The 16,613-nt window shown below is 31.2% G+C and overlaps 1 protein-coding gene across 1 annotated transcript; it reads right to left on the bottom strand.

Moving 5' to 3' along the window:
• Positions 1-11,678: 11,678 nt before the first annotated feature.
• Positions 11,679-13,610, bottom strand: LOC100264536 (F-box protein AFR). The gene has a single exon (XM_002282456.5). The coding sequence runs from the start codon at positions 12,950-12,952 to the stop codon at positions 11,840-11,842; it is 1,113 nt and encodes a 370-aa protein (XP_002282492.1). The 5' UTR covers positions 12,953-13,610; the 3' UTR covers positions 11,679-11,839.
• Positions 13,611-16,613: the final 3,003 nt, after the last annotated feature.

Raw genomic sequence — 16,613 nt, 5'->3', positions numbered from 1 at the left:
GGCATCACCAAAAATTCGTAGTGGCCCTCATGTGTCTTGAAGGCAGTTTTTGGCACATCAGGTTCATGCATTCTGATTTGCCAATAGCCAGAGCGTAGGTCAATTTTGGAGAAAATTGTTGAACCTCCCAATTCTTCAAGAAGTTCTTCAATAACAGGTATTGGAAATTTGTCCTTGACAGTAACTTGGTTCAAAGCTCTGTAGTCAACACATAATCTCCACGATCCATCCTTTTTTTTTACTAGAACCACCGGACTTGCGTAAGGGCTCCTGCTTTGTCTAATTACTCCTGCATGTAACATTTCACCAATCAGTTTCTCAATAGCATCTTTCTGCACTGCAGCATACCTGTAAGGTCTGCAATTAATTGGTCCCGCTTCATCCTTTAAATCAATCTGATGATCATAATCCCGGACCGGGGGTAATCCTGTGGGCTCTTCAAAGACGTCCGCAAAAGCCTGCAACATTTTTTGCAACTCCTCCTGCTGTTGCGGGGTGAGAGTTTCCTCTAAATGAGTGTTTTCAGCCACCTGAATAGCCCAGAGAGTGGCATCTGAAAGGTCCTGTATTGCAAACAAGCCAGGCTGTTCTACCAAGCCTTTTAGCTTATCTGCCCAAGGTGACATCCTCTCCTGAAGCTTATTTTTGCCCTGCAAGAGATATGGTTTGCCATTTAATTCAAAACCCATCTGCAATGTATTAAAGTTCCACGAGATATCTCCCAGAGTGGCAAGCCATTGAGTTCCCAAGATAAGATCATAAGTCTCCAGAGGCAGAACATAAACCTCCGCAATAAATTCTTGCCCTTGCATTCTCCACCTGAAGTCTGAACATAGGGCTGTACAGTGAAGTTCTTGCCCATTTGCTACGGTCACCCTTATCCCTCTAGCCTTCTGCCAACAACAGTCAACCCTTTTTGCCACCTTAGAACTCAGGAAATTATGAGAGCTTCCTGAGTCTATTAGCACAAATAAGGAGCGCCCCTTGTAATTTCCATTCAAGGTCATAGTTTGTGAGTCTTCATTGCTCATAAGAGCATTAAGAGACAGCTGAATCTGTTCATCCTCCTCACCCAAACCTTCCATTTGTAAATTCTCTTCAGGCCCCTCACCATCTGTCTCCACCTGAATCTGCATAACATACAGTTGTTTCCTTTTACATTTATGGCCAGGAGTAAATTTCTCATCACACCAGAAACATAAACCCTTAGCCCGACGCTCGTCTAGGTCTCTGTTAGAGAAATTTCGATGGTTTCTAGTGGTGATTCCAGGATTGGTTTTAGGTATATTGGTTGATGGTGGTAAGGGTAGCAGTCCGGCATTTGTAGTTTTCGGGAAAGTGGTGTTACTGAGGTTGGTGGCATTTTGGGAAATAGAGGTGATTGGCGTGGCTTTGTGGTAATGGTTAGTGGTGGGTGAGTATAGGCTAGGTCCTTTGGAGACTGGTTTTGGTTTGTTCTGCAAAGCGGCTACTGCTATTTCTTGTAATCTGGCCAGAGAGTAAGCATCAGCAAGTGTTTGTGGTTTGAACATTCGAACGGGCATCTGGAGTTCATCAATCAAACCAGACAAGAAAAAACTTAAGGCGTGGGATTCTTTGATATCAGCTCTAGGATACAATTCATCAAATTCATCCATATAGCTCTGCAGTGAACCTGTTTGCCTTAAATTGCGCAGATCCGCAATCGGATCATCAAAAACATGTTGCCCAAATCTAGCATTCAAAGCAATGACATATTCAGACCAATCAAGGTAGGCTTCATTACCTCTCGTCTTAATATAACCCTGATGCCACTGGATCGCTTTTCCCTCTAAGTGAAGAGCTGCCAGGCGCACTCTAGCTTCCGGAGGAGTCCGATCGACTTCGAAGAAATACTCCACCCTAAGTAACCAACCATCTAATCCACCTCCATTAAACTTTGGAAAGTCCACCTTGGTCGAATGACCGAGTTGATTCTCCCACCTACGTTCTTCTCCCCTATTGGTCATCACCTCCTGGTTCTGAAGGCTCAAGCCTCCGATCAAACTTTTGAGATCAGCAAAAGATTTGACAGCTTTTTCTTCTGATTCGCGACGCCACAACTCCTGTTTCCTTTCGAACTCTTTCATCATCTCAAGCATTTCGCGTCTGACTTCCTGTGAACGAGTTGCTTCTGCCATCGTTCCTTCCACAGGCGAAGAAACGTCGGCTCTGATACCAACTGTTACAAACTTAAATGAAATGCGACATAAGAAGAAGAAGAGAGGCGGATGGAGAGAGAATAGGCAATCTTATTGATGACAATATGGAAGAGAGCAGAGCAGAGAGGAGGTGAGCAATTCACACAATTTCCACACAACCCTGACCCTTCATCCCTCTCACACTCATATACTATCTCTATAACAAATTGCAACAACTTCTCTAACAAACTCCCGAGAATATCGCTAAGCCGCTTCTCATCAATCGCACCGCATCACTAACATGGTTCTCCTCACGGTGTCGTTTACCAGCTGTTCGCATCAATAGACAATTAGAACAATGAATGTAGCTATTAACTAACCCACAAGTTTGAATTCTTCTAGGGTTTTAGATTCATCATTAGGGTTTTCATTTTTCCCTAAAGTAAAATTAATTACCAACTTATAAAAAAAATAGTAAAATTTTTATAATATTATTATTATTATTGTTTTAAAATTATAACTCTAGCTTATATTTTAATTAGAGTAATATATCCAAAAGAAAAGCTTATTCGATAAGTTAGGACAATATTACTTATCATATAAGTTACTTTTTAATTTGTATAAGAAGCGGTTTCGTGTTAATTGAACTTTCATTATACAAATCTATCCAGTCATTAGTTTTAACAAAAAGATACACAAAATAAAATTTTTAAATAAATAAAGATTTTTAATAATTTGAAGATTCTCCATGAGCCTAAATAGTAAGATAAGATCGATAAACTTAGCATAAAACTTAATATAAGTACTTTTTATTAAATAAATTAGTCAATGTGGACCTTCATGACATTGGTAGGTGTGTGAGGCATGGGACACCTCTAGTGCCCATTGAATTGAAATTAATACTACCAAATGTGACAAGTCAACTTCTCCATGATTTTTACATCCTTTGAATATGTAATGGCACACAACCCATATGTTACAAAAGATTGAATTATGGGTCTATGACATGTGAAAAATACTAATAATAATAATAATTTAAATTTGCAGCTTCCAAGAAATGTATAACCTATATAGTTTTTAAGCGGCACAAATTTATATATGCTTCAATGTGAAAATGGAGTTGGTCATAGGACCACTTGATGGGCCATTTTACCTATATGATATCTGGATTTGGCTTTACTTGTAAAAATTTTATTGGCTCTTAACTCCAGACATATGAGTTGGGGAAACTTCCTTTGGTAGTTGGTAGCAAGTGTTTGTACTTTGTACCAAATTTTGGATTAAAATTAATAATTTTTTTTTAAAAATAATATACCTAACTTCTACTAAGGTGGCATGTCATATAGATAGTATATATAATTTAATAAAAATGTCACATATAGTATACATAATTTAATAAATTTCATGATGTCTTTTTATATGCGAGAAAACCAATGAAAATGAAAATGAAAAGAAGGTCGATCACGACAATCAAAAATTTGATAATAGTAGGTTTAAGGGTATAGATTTGGTAGAAGAATCGAAAATTTAATTAAAGTGGGTTTTAGTTGGGAATATTGGATTCGATTTTGATATTATGTATTAAAATCAAACTGATTTTGAGTATGATAATCAAATTAAATTGATTTAACTAGTTTTTATTTATTAAGAATGGAAGTTATTGATATAAGTTATTTAATAACAAAAATCAATTTAAGTCGGTTTACATTATTTCAATTTGTTTTAATTCCATTTAATAATAAAACTCAATTTTTTTTATTAATTTAGACTAAAATAAAAGGTTCATGATTGGATATTATGAACCAAAATACTAAATGTTTCATATGCATCTTTGAAATTTTGAGGAAAATAAATAAAAGGAAAAAAATAATTAAGGAACTCAGAAATAACTTTCAAATTCAATAATTTTTTTGTGCATGATTTTCCAATTTTATTTATTTATTCTTAAAATGAATACACTTGGAAATGATTTTTTTCATTTTAAATTTTGTTAATAGGCCTAAAATATAAGCTTCTATTTGACAAAATTGTTTTCGATAACAGTTTTCTGTTTTTTAGAACAAAAAAATTGGAAAACACATCTGATTATCAAAAAAATGTTTTTTTTTTTATTTTATGTTTTCAATAACAAAAAATAAAATGTTTTCTAATAATATCATTGAATTTTTTTTACTTAATTTTTTACAATTGTTTTAAAAAATAATTTTGCAAACATGTATAATGATTAAAAACAAAGCTCTAAACATAAAAATTATTTTTAAAAATATTAAAAATGGATTAAAAACATTCAAAATTACAAGACAAACTTTTATTTTATAAAACATCATAAAACAATTTTCAAAAACTATTTTAATAAATAATTACCAAATAGGACCTAAGATTTTTTCATTTATTTATTTTTTCCTCCAAAACCAATAAAGAAAGAAAATAACAAACTAATTTCAAACTTTATTATTAGATGTGATATAAAATTCTAAAACAAATTCATTTGGATGGGGAAGATTCCTCAAAAGGAAAAGAAAAAATATCTCATTTGACTTAGGTGGCTTATTGAGGAGGACAATCATAAATAATAAAAAGTATTTAAAAAGAAAATCAAATATTACAATAAAAATGTTGAAAAATTCATATATTTTCCAATTTTTTATGAGAAATAAGTTGAAGAAGGGAATTTTTTTTTTTTTTTTTTTGGATTTGAATTTTTCTTTTTCAAATTTCTTTTTTATTTATTAAATATTGATTAAAAATATAACAAAGGAAAAAAAAAAACAAAACAAAACAAAGGAGGTGGATGTTATCTAAGCATGTCCTTTTGCTCTTGTTCTTAGCCAGGCTAAGATAAGGTTAGATTTAAAAGACAACAATTATTGAATACTCTCCAAAATCATATAAAAAATTGAAAAGAATGGGCCACACAAGTTGGCTTTATGCCAATTTTAGGCTTGTGGACATTAATTACTCTAAAGAAAAGCTTAATGCCCAAGTTGGATTAAGCCACTATGGAGGCCAAGATCATCATCTTTTGAGAATGACTTTTCAATTGGGTTAAGCTTACCAATAACTCCACTAAAGCTACCCATACCAATATGTTGTCAAAGTGGGTATTCGCATTATCTTATGAATTTGGGTGAAAAATGTTGATATTGGTTTCTTTAAGTGAATTGTTCTGTTTTTATTTTTTTTTATCAAATTTATTTATTTATTTATTTATTAATGACTCATAAATATATTATGTAGGTTTCTCGATGGATTGAAATTATTTATGATTTGAATACTATATAAATTGAGTTGGAATTAAAAAAGACTTGATCGAAATCTGTTCTTGTTACTTAAAGATTGTTCAATAGAATGTTGTAGTTCTCTGATCAGTATAAGGAAATTAGAAGTTGAATTTATTGTTATCGTAATGAGATTGAATTTTATGTGAAAACATAAAAATAATTATGATAATTTAAAATATTTTTATCAATTAAAAATAGGCTTTCTAAAGATTCCCAATGGAGCCTACAATGGTACCATTTCAAAACTTTGCTCTATTAGATTATAAGATATAATCATCATAATTGAGACTTGTTACTTTGCATATTTGATGAAAGACATCGAGTTCCTCTATTTTTCCAAATATGATAAATCATGTTGAGGAATATAGAATTAGTAGTCCAAAGTTCTATTTAGACATTTTTAAAAATTTTATTTCACCTTCAAATTGCTTATAGCATTTTGAAAACTCCTGCAATCAAAGTTTAAGTATTGTTTTGGATAGCTTTTTATGTTTAGCTTAAGCTAAAAGCTAAAATTAAAGTCAAAATCAAAACTTTAATTACAAAAGTTTTATTAAACATAAAAGGATTTCGTATATAAATAAAAAAATATACCTTTTACAAAAAATAAAATAAAATATTTAAAAAAAAAACTTTTATGCTAACCTTTTTGAACAAAATTAATCAAATAAGCATAGAGTTTTTGTTAAATTTAAAAAGGAATTTTTGAGTTATTATGCGTGGATCCAAACAATGCCTTATAAATGGTTATTCAATTCTAGTTAAAGATTGATTAAAGTTGAGTGGATCCAACCCACCCACATTATATCCTTATTTTTTTCTTTGTGAACATTAATTACTCTAAAGAAAAACTTAATTAAGGCCCATTTTGGATTGGGCCACTATAGTGGGCCAATATCATCTTTTGAGGGTGAACTTTAAATTGGGTTAAGCTTACCAATAACTCCATTAAAGCTACACATACCAACATGTTGCCATGGTGGGTATTCCCATTGTTCCATGTGTTTAGTTGGACAATGTTGAGAATTACAAGGGATTTTGATTTGGTTAGATCAATAGCATTCATCCTTTTTATTTTTATTAGTAAAAAAAATTACAAATAAATGAATTGTTAGTTTTTCATAAACAAAAATTATGGAAAAAAATGTTTACAAAGTTTATTAAATTATGAGCCTGGTCATGTTCAAAATCCAAATTTTATAGGTTATGTTTGATTCTCGAAAATTTTGAGGGAAAGTGAAAGAAAAAGAAAATATGGAAGAAAATAAGAAAAAAAAAGTAAAAAAAAATTAAAAATAGATTTAATGTCAATAAATTATTTTTACATGTTTTTTCAAAGTCATTTAACTTATTTTCATTCATTATATAAAGATAAAATAATCTTAAAATGTATAAATTTTTAATTAATTTTAATTATATTTTATCTTATTTTGTATTTTTTTACGACAAAATCAAATATAAGAAAATCATATTTTTTAATTTTTTAAATACTTTTTAAGAACTACACATTATATATTCTATTATTAAGAACGAAAAACTATTTTTAATTATATTTTTTTTTAATTTTTTTTCAAAAAACAATTGACTCGTTGATTCTAACGTAAGGTTAGAATTCTAGCTCTTCCAAAGTGATATCTCACTAATGGCTTGACACTCCCCCCTTAAAACCCATAAATAAAATTTATTGGAATTTATAGAACACTTTCGATCAAAAGTATATTGTGCAAGAATCAACCGACTCTTTTTTTAGAAAAGTTAACAAACAAATACTAAATTTTTGTTTTTTGTTTTTTGTTTTTTCTTTTAAACTTGGGTTGTGTTGTCATCCTATGTACCAATTATATATAAAATTAAATTAAAAATTATTTATTTTATATTTCTTTTTTTTTTCCCTCAATATATATTAAAATTTTAAATTTTATTTATCGTAAAAATAAAATATAGAGACATTCAAATATTTATTTATTTATAAGTTATATTTATCTTAATATAATTAAAATTCTTGTAAAAATAATAACACTTTTCCAAATAAGATGGGTGATTATAGGAATATCCCTTTTCAGCTATAACCACCCGTAATATGAATTTGGGATGAGAATAAGAATATAACAAAATAGTCGAAATTTGGTGACCCATCCCCAACTCAACCCGATGTTGACCTTCGACACCGTGGTCAAAGACTTATATTGAAGGACTTTGGTTACCACGGCGCATGCCTACCAATGCAAATTAGGTCAATAAAAGTTGATCCCTTTTGTTTTCTACTCATATTGGTAGGGCTTGCCAAAAGCAATAAGGATGTGTGAACTGCAGCCACCGAAGCCACCAAACTCAAGGTGTTTACATTTGTGCTTTTGACCGAAGTGCTTAAGCTCTTATCTTGATAAGGCAGAGTGGGATAAAGGCTTACTTTTCTAGTGTTCGACTGACCCACCTCCAGATTTAAGGTATCTGCACATGCACCTACACTGCTTTTTCCTACTTTCTATCAAGTTGTATCTGAGTCGGTTTTATTTATTTATTTATTTATTTTTAATGTATGGAAAAAGTCTCACTTAATTTTTTATATATATATATATATATATATATTAGGTATTCGGCTAATGTAATAAATATTTGTAGATTGGGCCTGAATTTGGAGATTGATGGGCCCAGCTTGAACTCAAGCTCGAGCTAAGCGTCATTAATTGACCCATTTAAGTTTTTTTTAAAAAAAAATATTTTTTCCTTCTATTATTGTCTCTCTTTTTTTCATTATATTTTGAGAATATTGTTTTTTTTTTTTTTTTAAGCTCATTCCTCTTACCATTTCTTTATTACAAGTTATTTGGTAGTGATTTTAGAAGGGACTTTTAATTTTAAAAAATGATTTTAAAAACATTAGGTGTGAAAAATTTTAAGAAACATTTTTAAACATCTGAAAAATTTTTTGTAGCATTAAAAAATCACTTGTACTTTCAAATAAAGTATTTTTACTAAAAATATTTTGAATAGAAACACTATAAAATGTATTTTAAATCACGTAAATAAAATAAATAAATATTAGGGCAAGGTATTCACTGAAAATTTTTAGTATTTTGCTTGAGAAGTTAAAAGTTGAAGCTAAAGTTAGATTTTTTAAAAAGTATTATTAGTATTGTAAAATTTTTATTAAATATAAAACTTTTTATATAAATTAAAATGGAATTTCTATAAAAAAAAATAAATAATAATTCCTAACTTCCATATGGACTTTTTTTTAAGCAATAAGCTCATTAAACAAAATTAATTAACTTTTATGTTGACTTTTTTTTTCTTTTAAGCTACAAGCACATCAAACAAAATAGAAACTCTTATTAAACTTATAAAAAGGTTTTTGACGTCTCGAGAATTGAACAAAAAAGAATTACACTTATACACAATGATTTAAACAAGGATAAATTAATTATAAGTATAATATTTTTTATGGTGTTTATTTTTTACTTGATTTTAAATAAAACTTTAATGCTTTATAGTATTAAGTATTAAGTTATTTATTTTTTTAATATTTTATTTTTATTAAATATTAAAAAGTAAATAAAAAAAATCAACATGTTATTTTTTTCATTTAGAAAAAATAAAATATTTTAGTTTTTTCTATTCAGTAAAAAGTTTATAATAAGTTAAGAAAAAAAATAAAAAAACAGACAACCTAAAATTTAAAAGTAAATTATTTTCAGTAAAAAACTAAAAAAACAAACGACATCTCTAACTCATGTAATACATTTAGTATATAAATGTTTACATGTCTTAAATAATATAATTTGGAAATATTGGATTAGTGTGTATGGTCTAGTTGTAATACAAAATCCAAGACAACTAGGAGCTATGATGTTAGGAAGACTTTCTAATTAATAATAATGGTTGTCACATATTGGTACAAAGAATATCCAAAATGAGGAAAAGAAAAACCTAACATTAGAAAATTTTTAAAATAAAATAAAATAAAATAACTCCCAAATAAAAATATTTATGAGTTTCTAAAATAAACATTTCATTGAATTTATACAATATATAATTTTGTTTTTATACATCTAATTCGATACCTTTTTTCTTTATTTCTTTTTTTTTTTTTTTTTTTTTAGGATCAATTGTGATAATGATAAATATTTTGCATATATGTATAAATCGATCGATAATAGCATAATTAGATGAATCGGCATAGGACAACTTACTAATGAGATGCCCTAAGGCATTATAAAATCTTTGTTTTAGCTAACAATTCAATCATAAGAATAACTTCTTAATAACATTGTCTATTACAAATGAATTTTTTAACATTTTACTCTATACCAATGAAAGATTTTTAGTCACACGCTTGAAAGATATCCCAAAAAGTCAAGGGTATGTTTGATAATTGGTTTATACTAATCATAACATAATGCATGAAAGGATTCTTAAACAATCATAAGATTGCGTCAAAATTATTAGCAAAAGACTTTTATTAAATGCTTTATTTTTCCATAGAAAAATATTCACCCAATAAGGACTTTATAAGATGTTAATTATTAATTTCGGAGAAAAATGAAGGTAGAGTCGTTTTCATATATGTGAAAATTATATAGGAATAAAAAAGCTCTTTGACTTATTTTTGAAAAACTAATTAAATCACGTCTCCATTTGTGATTAAATAATATAAATTACATTATTATTACTATAAAGTACCAAAACACAAGTTTCTATAATTGACCCTAATAAAAAAATTTAAGAGAAAAAAAAGGATAATAAATTTATAATTAATAAATTCATTTCACTTTTTCTAAGATTAATTAATTTGAAAATATATTTAAGTTTTTAATTAATTTGAATTATATTTTATTTTCTATAAATCAAACCATGCATACAAAATTAAATAACATAATCATAAAAATATAATCAAATCAAATAATAAATACAAATCAATTTTATTAATCAATTAATTAAAAATATTAAAACATTATTATTTTCAATCTCATTGTATTACAACTATTTTCCAATAATGCACTAAAATTAATAATCAAAATCTCAACCAACCGTAAATAATCAATACATTAATTAATTACTGCATAAATTATAATGGACTCGTTTCATAACTCTAAAAGCTCTTCCCTCTGCGGTACCTTAGTTCCAGAGAGACCTGTCGCTCCAGGCGGAGCTGCCTGTAGAAGTTGGCAATAAAGGCATCGGCTCTCTTATCTACGTCATCCTGATCGGAAATGCAGCTTGAAGCCCTCAGGAGTCGACTCCCCAAGCCGCTCTCCTCGGTCTCTGAATCGTCGTCTACGCACCCAATCAACCCGGGTCGATCATTGAAGCTCAGGCGCCTTGGCCTCTGCAGTCTGCAACGAGCGCTGTCTCAGATGCGAGGCAAGGCGCCATCGGATTCTGTTGAGGTTTAGAAGGTTGGCTACCTTCTTCATTGCGGCTCTTACTCGGGTCAGCGCCGACCATGTTCTTGCTCCCATCTCTTTGTTGAATGTTGAGTGACTGATGGAGAGAAGTGGAAGGGTTTAAGGAAGGTTTTATAGAGGGAGTCCAGGTGGATTCTGAGACAAGCTACTCGGTTTTACGAGGAAAAGCGCCTGTGCAGGTGATTGTGTCGTTGTGACAAACTGACAGTTGAGGAACGGTGTCGTTTTGTGGTGAAGCAATGATGAGGGTGATTGGGATGGGGTGGAATATTGCTGTTGTGATTGGGTTGTCATGACACATGGTACAATGTTTGTTAGGTTAGCCTTACACCTGTTGAGAAAGCTTGGTCAATGACCATATAAACTTGGTCACTAAGTTATGTGCCATGGAAATTTTATGGATGGTTCATAGGATAATTCTCTTGTTTTTCTTTCGATTCCAGGCCGTTCAGACATAAAAAAAAAAAAAAAATTAAATAAAAATAAAAATAAAGTATGATGAAAATTATTTAAAAATTTAGATTTAATTTACATTTGAATGAAAAATATAGGGCAAATAACATATATATAGGAAAATAGATTAACAAATAAAGAAATAAAATAGATTAAAAAAATAAAGAAATTTTCTATTTTTGTATATGTTATAAAGAATAAGAATTTTCTAAGTGATAAGAATAAGGTTAGGCTAAAGGCCAAATTGATGATATTGGATTAGGTTTTCAAAAAAGGACCGCCTGCTTACATGTGAAAGGTTAGAACATTATTGGCTGACTTTGAATGTCAGTACTACTAATAATGCAGTAGACATTGCGGCCAATACCACACTGTCCGGTCCCAATTCCCAAGTCGGAGTAGTCATACAATAATGAATAATGTATCTAATGGCCTTAAATACTTTAGCCATCACTGTATCCGTCAAATTGTATGATTTGTAGAATTGCTTCAATTAGAAAATTACATAGTACGCACACAAATTAATGCTTTCTCAAAATTAAGCATAGAGCGGCTGACAATTACAGGGAGAAAAGTCTGAAAAGGCGATGGGAGCTGCCATTACCTCCCACTCCACCCATAGATGGTGGGATTGAGAAGCCTCTACTGTTTCATGTACTTTGCCCACTGCCACGTGCAACCCACGTGACACCACGTAGATCCTATCCTCCATTGTGCTCACGGCGAATGGCCTCTGCAGCGCCTCGCAGGGGAACCTACCCCCACCCACGGGGTGCCACGTGTCGTGATCGGGTACGTACACCTTCATCCGGCAGTCGCCATACTCGGATAACACGAAGAGTCTGTTCCTCAGGACGACGCTGATCCCCGTCCACCCTTCTCTCATCCCCAAGCTCATCTCCTGCCACGTGTCACGATCGCCGTCGTACACGCCGCCGCGTGGCGAGAAGCTGAATGGCCACGTCCAACCCTCTGTCACGTACAGTTTGTTTCCAACAACCGCGGCGTCGTACCTTGCTAAACCCGAGCGCATTTTAGCAACTGCCGCCCACGTGTCGCTCACGGGGTCGTAGCGTTCGACGGTGGGTATCGAATCCTCGACCCCCAGGCCCCTCCCGCCGGCGGCGAAAATCTTGCCGTTGATGCTCCCGGCGGCGAAGAACGTCCGTGGAGTCCGCATCGGAGACGCTAACGACCATTGATTGGTGGACGCACGGTACATGATGGTGGTGTGCAGGGACGTTCCGTCTGAGCGCAAATCACCCAAAACAAACAGCTTCCCATCTTCTGGTAGTGAGGCGCAGGCGAGCCCCGGTGGACAAGCAGCTGCGGAACACGGCATGGGCGGTAGCACAAACCAACGGCCCGATCGCGGGTCCAGCGCTTGCCACTGAATCCTGGACGTTGATTTGCTGGAAGCGAAAACGAAGAGATAAGGCTGAGACAGCGATAGAATTTTCTTCGAGAGAAGGAACGAAGGATCTGTAATGGCTTTGTTCCACGAAGACGACACCGACCGAGCCAGCGCTTGGTAGGGGTACGGCACATGGAGGAGACACAGCTCGGCGATCTCCTCCGGCAGGCCCGGAATCAACTCATCCGAATTCCCATCATTCTCTTGCGAATTCGATGAAGATCTCAAACGCACCATATCCAAAACCCAGATCCGAAATACCTCACCAGAAATGGCGCCCTGGTTGTGGTTTAATGATTTCAAAAGCGCAAAAAACAAACCAGCAGTACGAAAACGGCGAAAGAAGATCTGCTTTGTAGAAATATGGAGATGCAAGAATGAAGAACAGTTAAAGGTGGGTGGTATGTATGCTGTTTTAGGCGGTGCTTTGGAGCTACTAGGCGACTAAATTTCTAGAAGGTGGCCGGAATATCTGGGCATGAAAAGCCGCAAAGTGACGTGACTATATCCTCCGTATCCGCAGGACAGAGACTTGTGTGGAGAACTGAACAAACGCTAGGAGTCAAGAAATTGCCGGAATTGGGCGAGGATGATGGTGATAGGAATGGAGAGGACGGCGAGCAGAACCAGTGACTGGAGAGGTGAGATCGGGGCTTTTAATTCTAATGTAAGTTTTACTAGTGGAAAAGTGACGCACCATCGCATCTTAAAGCTCTCCCTCTACCACTGTATTCCATCTGCCCAAAAATAATTATAATTATCATTTTTCTCCAATTATATAATTCCAGTAAAAAAAATAAAAATTGAGACTTTTAATAATAATAAAATTTTCTAGTTTCTAAAAAAATAATAAAAATATCATTTCAAGTTGGATGATTGAATAGGAAAAGAAAATTATGTTGCATTAATTCATCACAATAATTGATCATTATCGGACATAAAATAAATATAAAATAAATAAATAAATAAATAAAATGCGTTCATAATGCCTAAACTATAAATCACTTTTTTTTTTTAATTATTAGGGTATCATTCATTATTTTAGTTTATTATATTAAGATAAAATTAATAAATAAATAAAAATATGAAAATTTTAATTAGAATAAAAGAGGAATTAAAGTATATTATTATTATTATTTAATAAATAATATGGAATAAAACAAAAGCCGTGTCAAGCACGGAGCAGAGGGAGCGTTTGGATTACTCATCATAAATGGGACAAATATATCTGCATGTAAATTATTTATATTTTATTTATTATTAGAGTTATTAAATTGATTTAATGTGCGAAAAGGATTGGAGTGAATTTGAATGGGTGTTAAAATTTCAAAATAAGAATTTACTTATATTCAATTATATATATAAATAAATAAAAAATATGTCATTTTCACATATAATGTCGAGGAGCTTAACACGTCAAAGCGAAGTGCGGCCAACCATCATCGGAATCGGGACGCTTTCGCTCTAAGGTGTGCCCCACTGAGCTGTGACAGATTGACAGTGACGTCACCCAATCATGTTTTTTTAAAATAAAATAAATAAATAAATAAAAAGAGAAAAAAGAAAAAGGAAGGCTTTATTCTAATTCTGAGGTGGCAAAATCCCTTAACCCTCCTCCTTAATATACTTAATGACTAAAGGGGTTATTCTCCTTTATTTTTATTTCTTTTTCTCTTCTTCAACCCTATATCAAAGTTTGGTTTGTGGGTATTAGAATGATTATAACTATTGACTAGGGAGTGAATGGTAACTTGCATTGAGATGGTTCTTACGTGGAATCAAAGTTAATGACATGACGATGGATGACAACACTACCTCGATTATGGAAATGAAAGCCAACCAATGTGATCCACTTATGAGTCTCCTCTAACAATCAACTTAGTAAATAAATTAAGTTTAAAATTAAAAAGTACGGAGGCTACTTGGCGATCAAGTAAATAAAGGTTTAAAAGCAAAAGTAGAGAATGAATTATAAGAGCTATAGGGAATGAAAAAAACTATGGTAAGTAATGATTGCAAGTGAAATTTTTTATCTTAAAAGTGATTCGAATCTTGCAATAAATCTTTCGCGATAGATGACCCTTTTTAGGGGCTACAAAGGGTTTCTTATGATTTGCACTTTACTTAAGTTGGGTTACCTACTAATATAATCATGGTTAGGTTATAAACAAATCAGATAAGACATATATATCCTCTTATATATCCTTCATGGTAATTTTCTCAAATAAGTATTTGTGTACCATCTTTTCAATCATGTAGACAAGTTCAAATTAATTATATTTATATAGTAAGTATATCAACTTGTATAATTTGTTTAATAAACTATATGTTCAGGTTTGAATGCTCAACTTGTCTAATTGTTTACTTAATGGTATCAAAATATTATGTTTATAACACAACCCATTTATGACTGGTTTAACCCATATCAATTTATTGAGTTTGAATATTTAAAAATCATAAAAATAAAAATAAACTTTAAATTATAAATAGCATATAGTTAAACAAATTAAATAACTAAGCAAAATGTTATATATTTCATTATAAGGATTATAAATATTTTATAATCTAAATAAAATAATAAAAAAGTGTAAAATTAAAATTTTAATATCCTTTTTATATTATAAACATATTATAATTAAAATTAAATAATTAATTAAAAAAAATTAAAACTTGAAAGTTAAAGCAAGTAACTTTTTTTTTTTTGTAAATTTTTAAAAACAATAAATGAGTTATGATTATGTTAGCATATTTAATGGGTAAAAAATGTGTTGCCGAGTTCAATGAATTAAAATGCTATTAAGAGGTTACTTGTATAAATTCATATATAATTTAATTTAATTCATTTTCATATTTATGTTAGGTCATCCTAATGCGATTATTAAATAGTTTGTATTCATGTTGAGTAAATTTTTATTATTTCTTATCTTAACATGGCATGCTCAAGACAAAATATTCACAAACTTTGACTGAGTATCAACTAGTAGTAGGTGAACTATGATTGACTTCCTAATGAAATTGATCATAAGAAAGGTAAATTACTTGTTAACCTTTGGATTATGCAAAACCACGAAGGAGACGTTAAAAATATTAAAAAAAAAAAAGACCCACCACAACAAGAATGAAAGTAAAATAAAAAACAATATTAGCAAGGGTCATCGTACCCTTTCCACTCTCACACAAAGTCATAGGAATAGTGTTGTTTGACACGCTTTGCCCCCTCTAATCACTAACTTAAAAAAAAAAAAAAAAAAAAAAAACCCTTTTTCATCCTATGTTTTTCTAAAGTCAATAATACTGAAAATTGGGCTTAAAGCCTTATCATTAGGAGAGATGTGCGAAGTATTGGTACTATGCTTTTTGATATGGTATTCATAAGAAAAATAACCCTTTCCCCAATAAAATAACCAAGGATCAGGTTCATAACCATTATCACTGTAAAAACATTGATGGTATTTAGGTTGAAACAATGAAATAATATTTTTACAAAGGTGATAAGTATTGCAAGAGTGGTGGCAAGGGTAGGCAAAGGCCTCACTTTGATTGATCCACTATAAGAACTTTTGGTAACATGAAATAGAGAAGAAAATAATAACATGAAAGCGTAGAATTATAGTAGAAGGAACAAAGTAAAAATAAAAATGATAGGTTCTATTTGCGCTTGGTGGTAACTATTGAAAAACTTAGGTGATGTTTGTTTTTTTGGCTTTTTACTTAAAACAATTTGTTTTCAGAATTTAGGTTATTTTTTTTTCTACTATTTTTTCATGATTTATTATAAACTTTTTATTAAATAGAAAAAGTCAAAATATGTAACTTTTTTCTAAATAAAAAAAATAACATGTTGATTTTTTTTTTAACTTTTTAATACTTAATATAAATAAAATACTACTAAAACAAA

Source organism: Vitis vinifera, chromosome 4 (assembly GCF_030704535.1).
Source record: "Vitis vinifera cultivar Pinot Noir 40024 chromosome 4, ASM3070453v1".
Taxonomy (NCBI): Eukaryota; Viridiplantae; Streptophyta; class Magnoliopsida; order Vitales; family Vitaceae; genus Vitis; species Vitis vinifera.
Note: the sequence above shows the minus strand (reverse complement) of the source record. Positions and strands in the feature narration are given on the sequence as shown.

Bases quoted from the DNA above. Each gene is read 5' to 3' on its own strand.
- LOC100264536 (XM_002282456.5), bottom strand. From the start codon at position 12,952: ATGGTGCGTTTGAGATCTTCATCGAATTCGCAAGAGAATGATGGGAAT.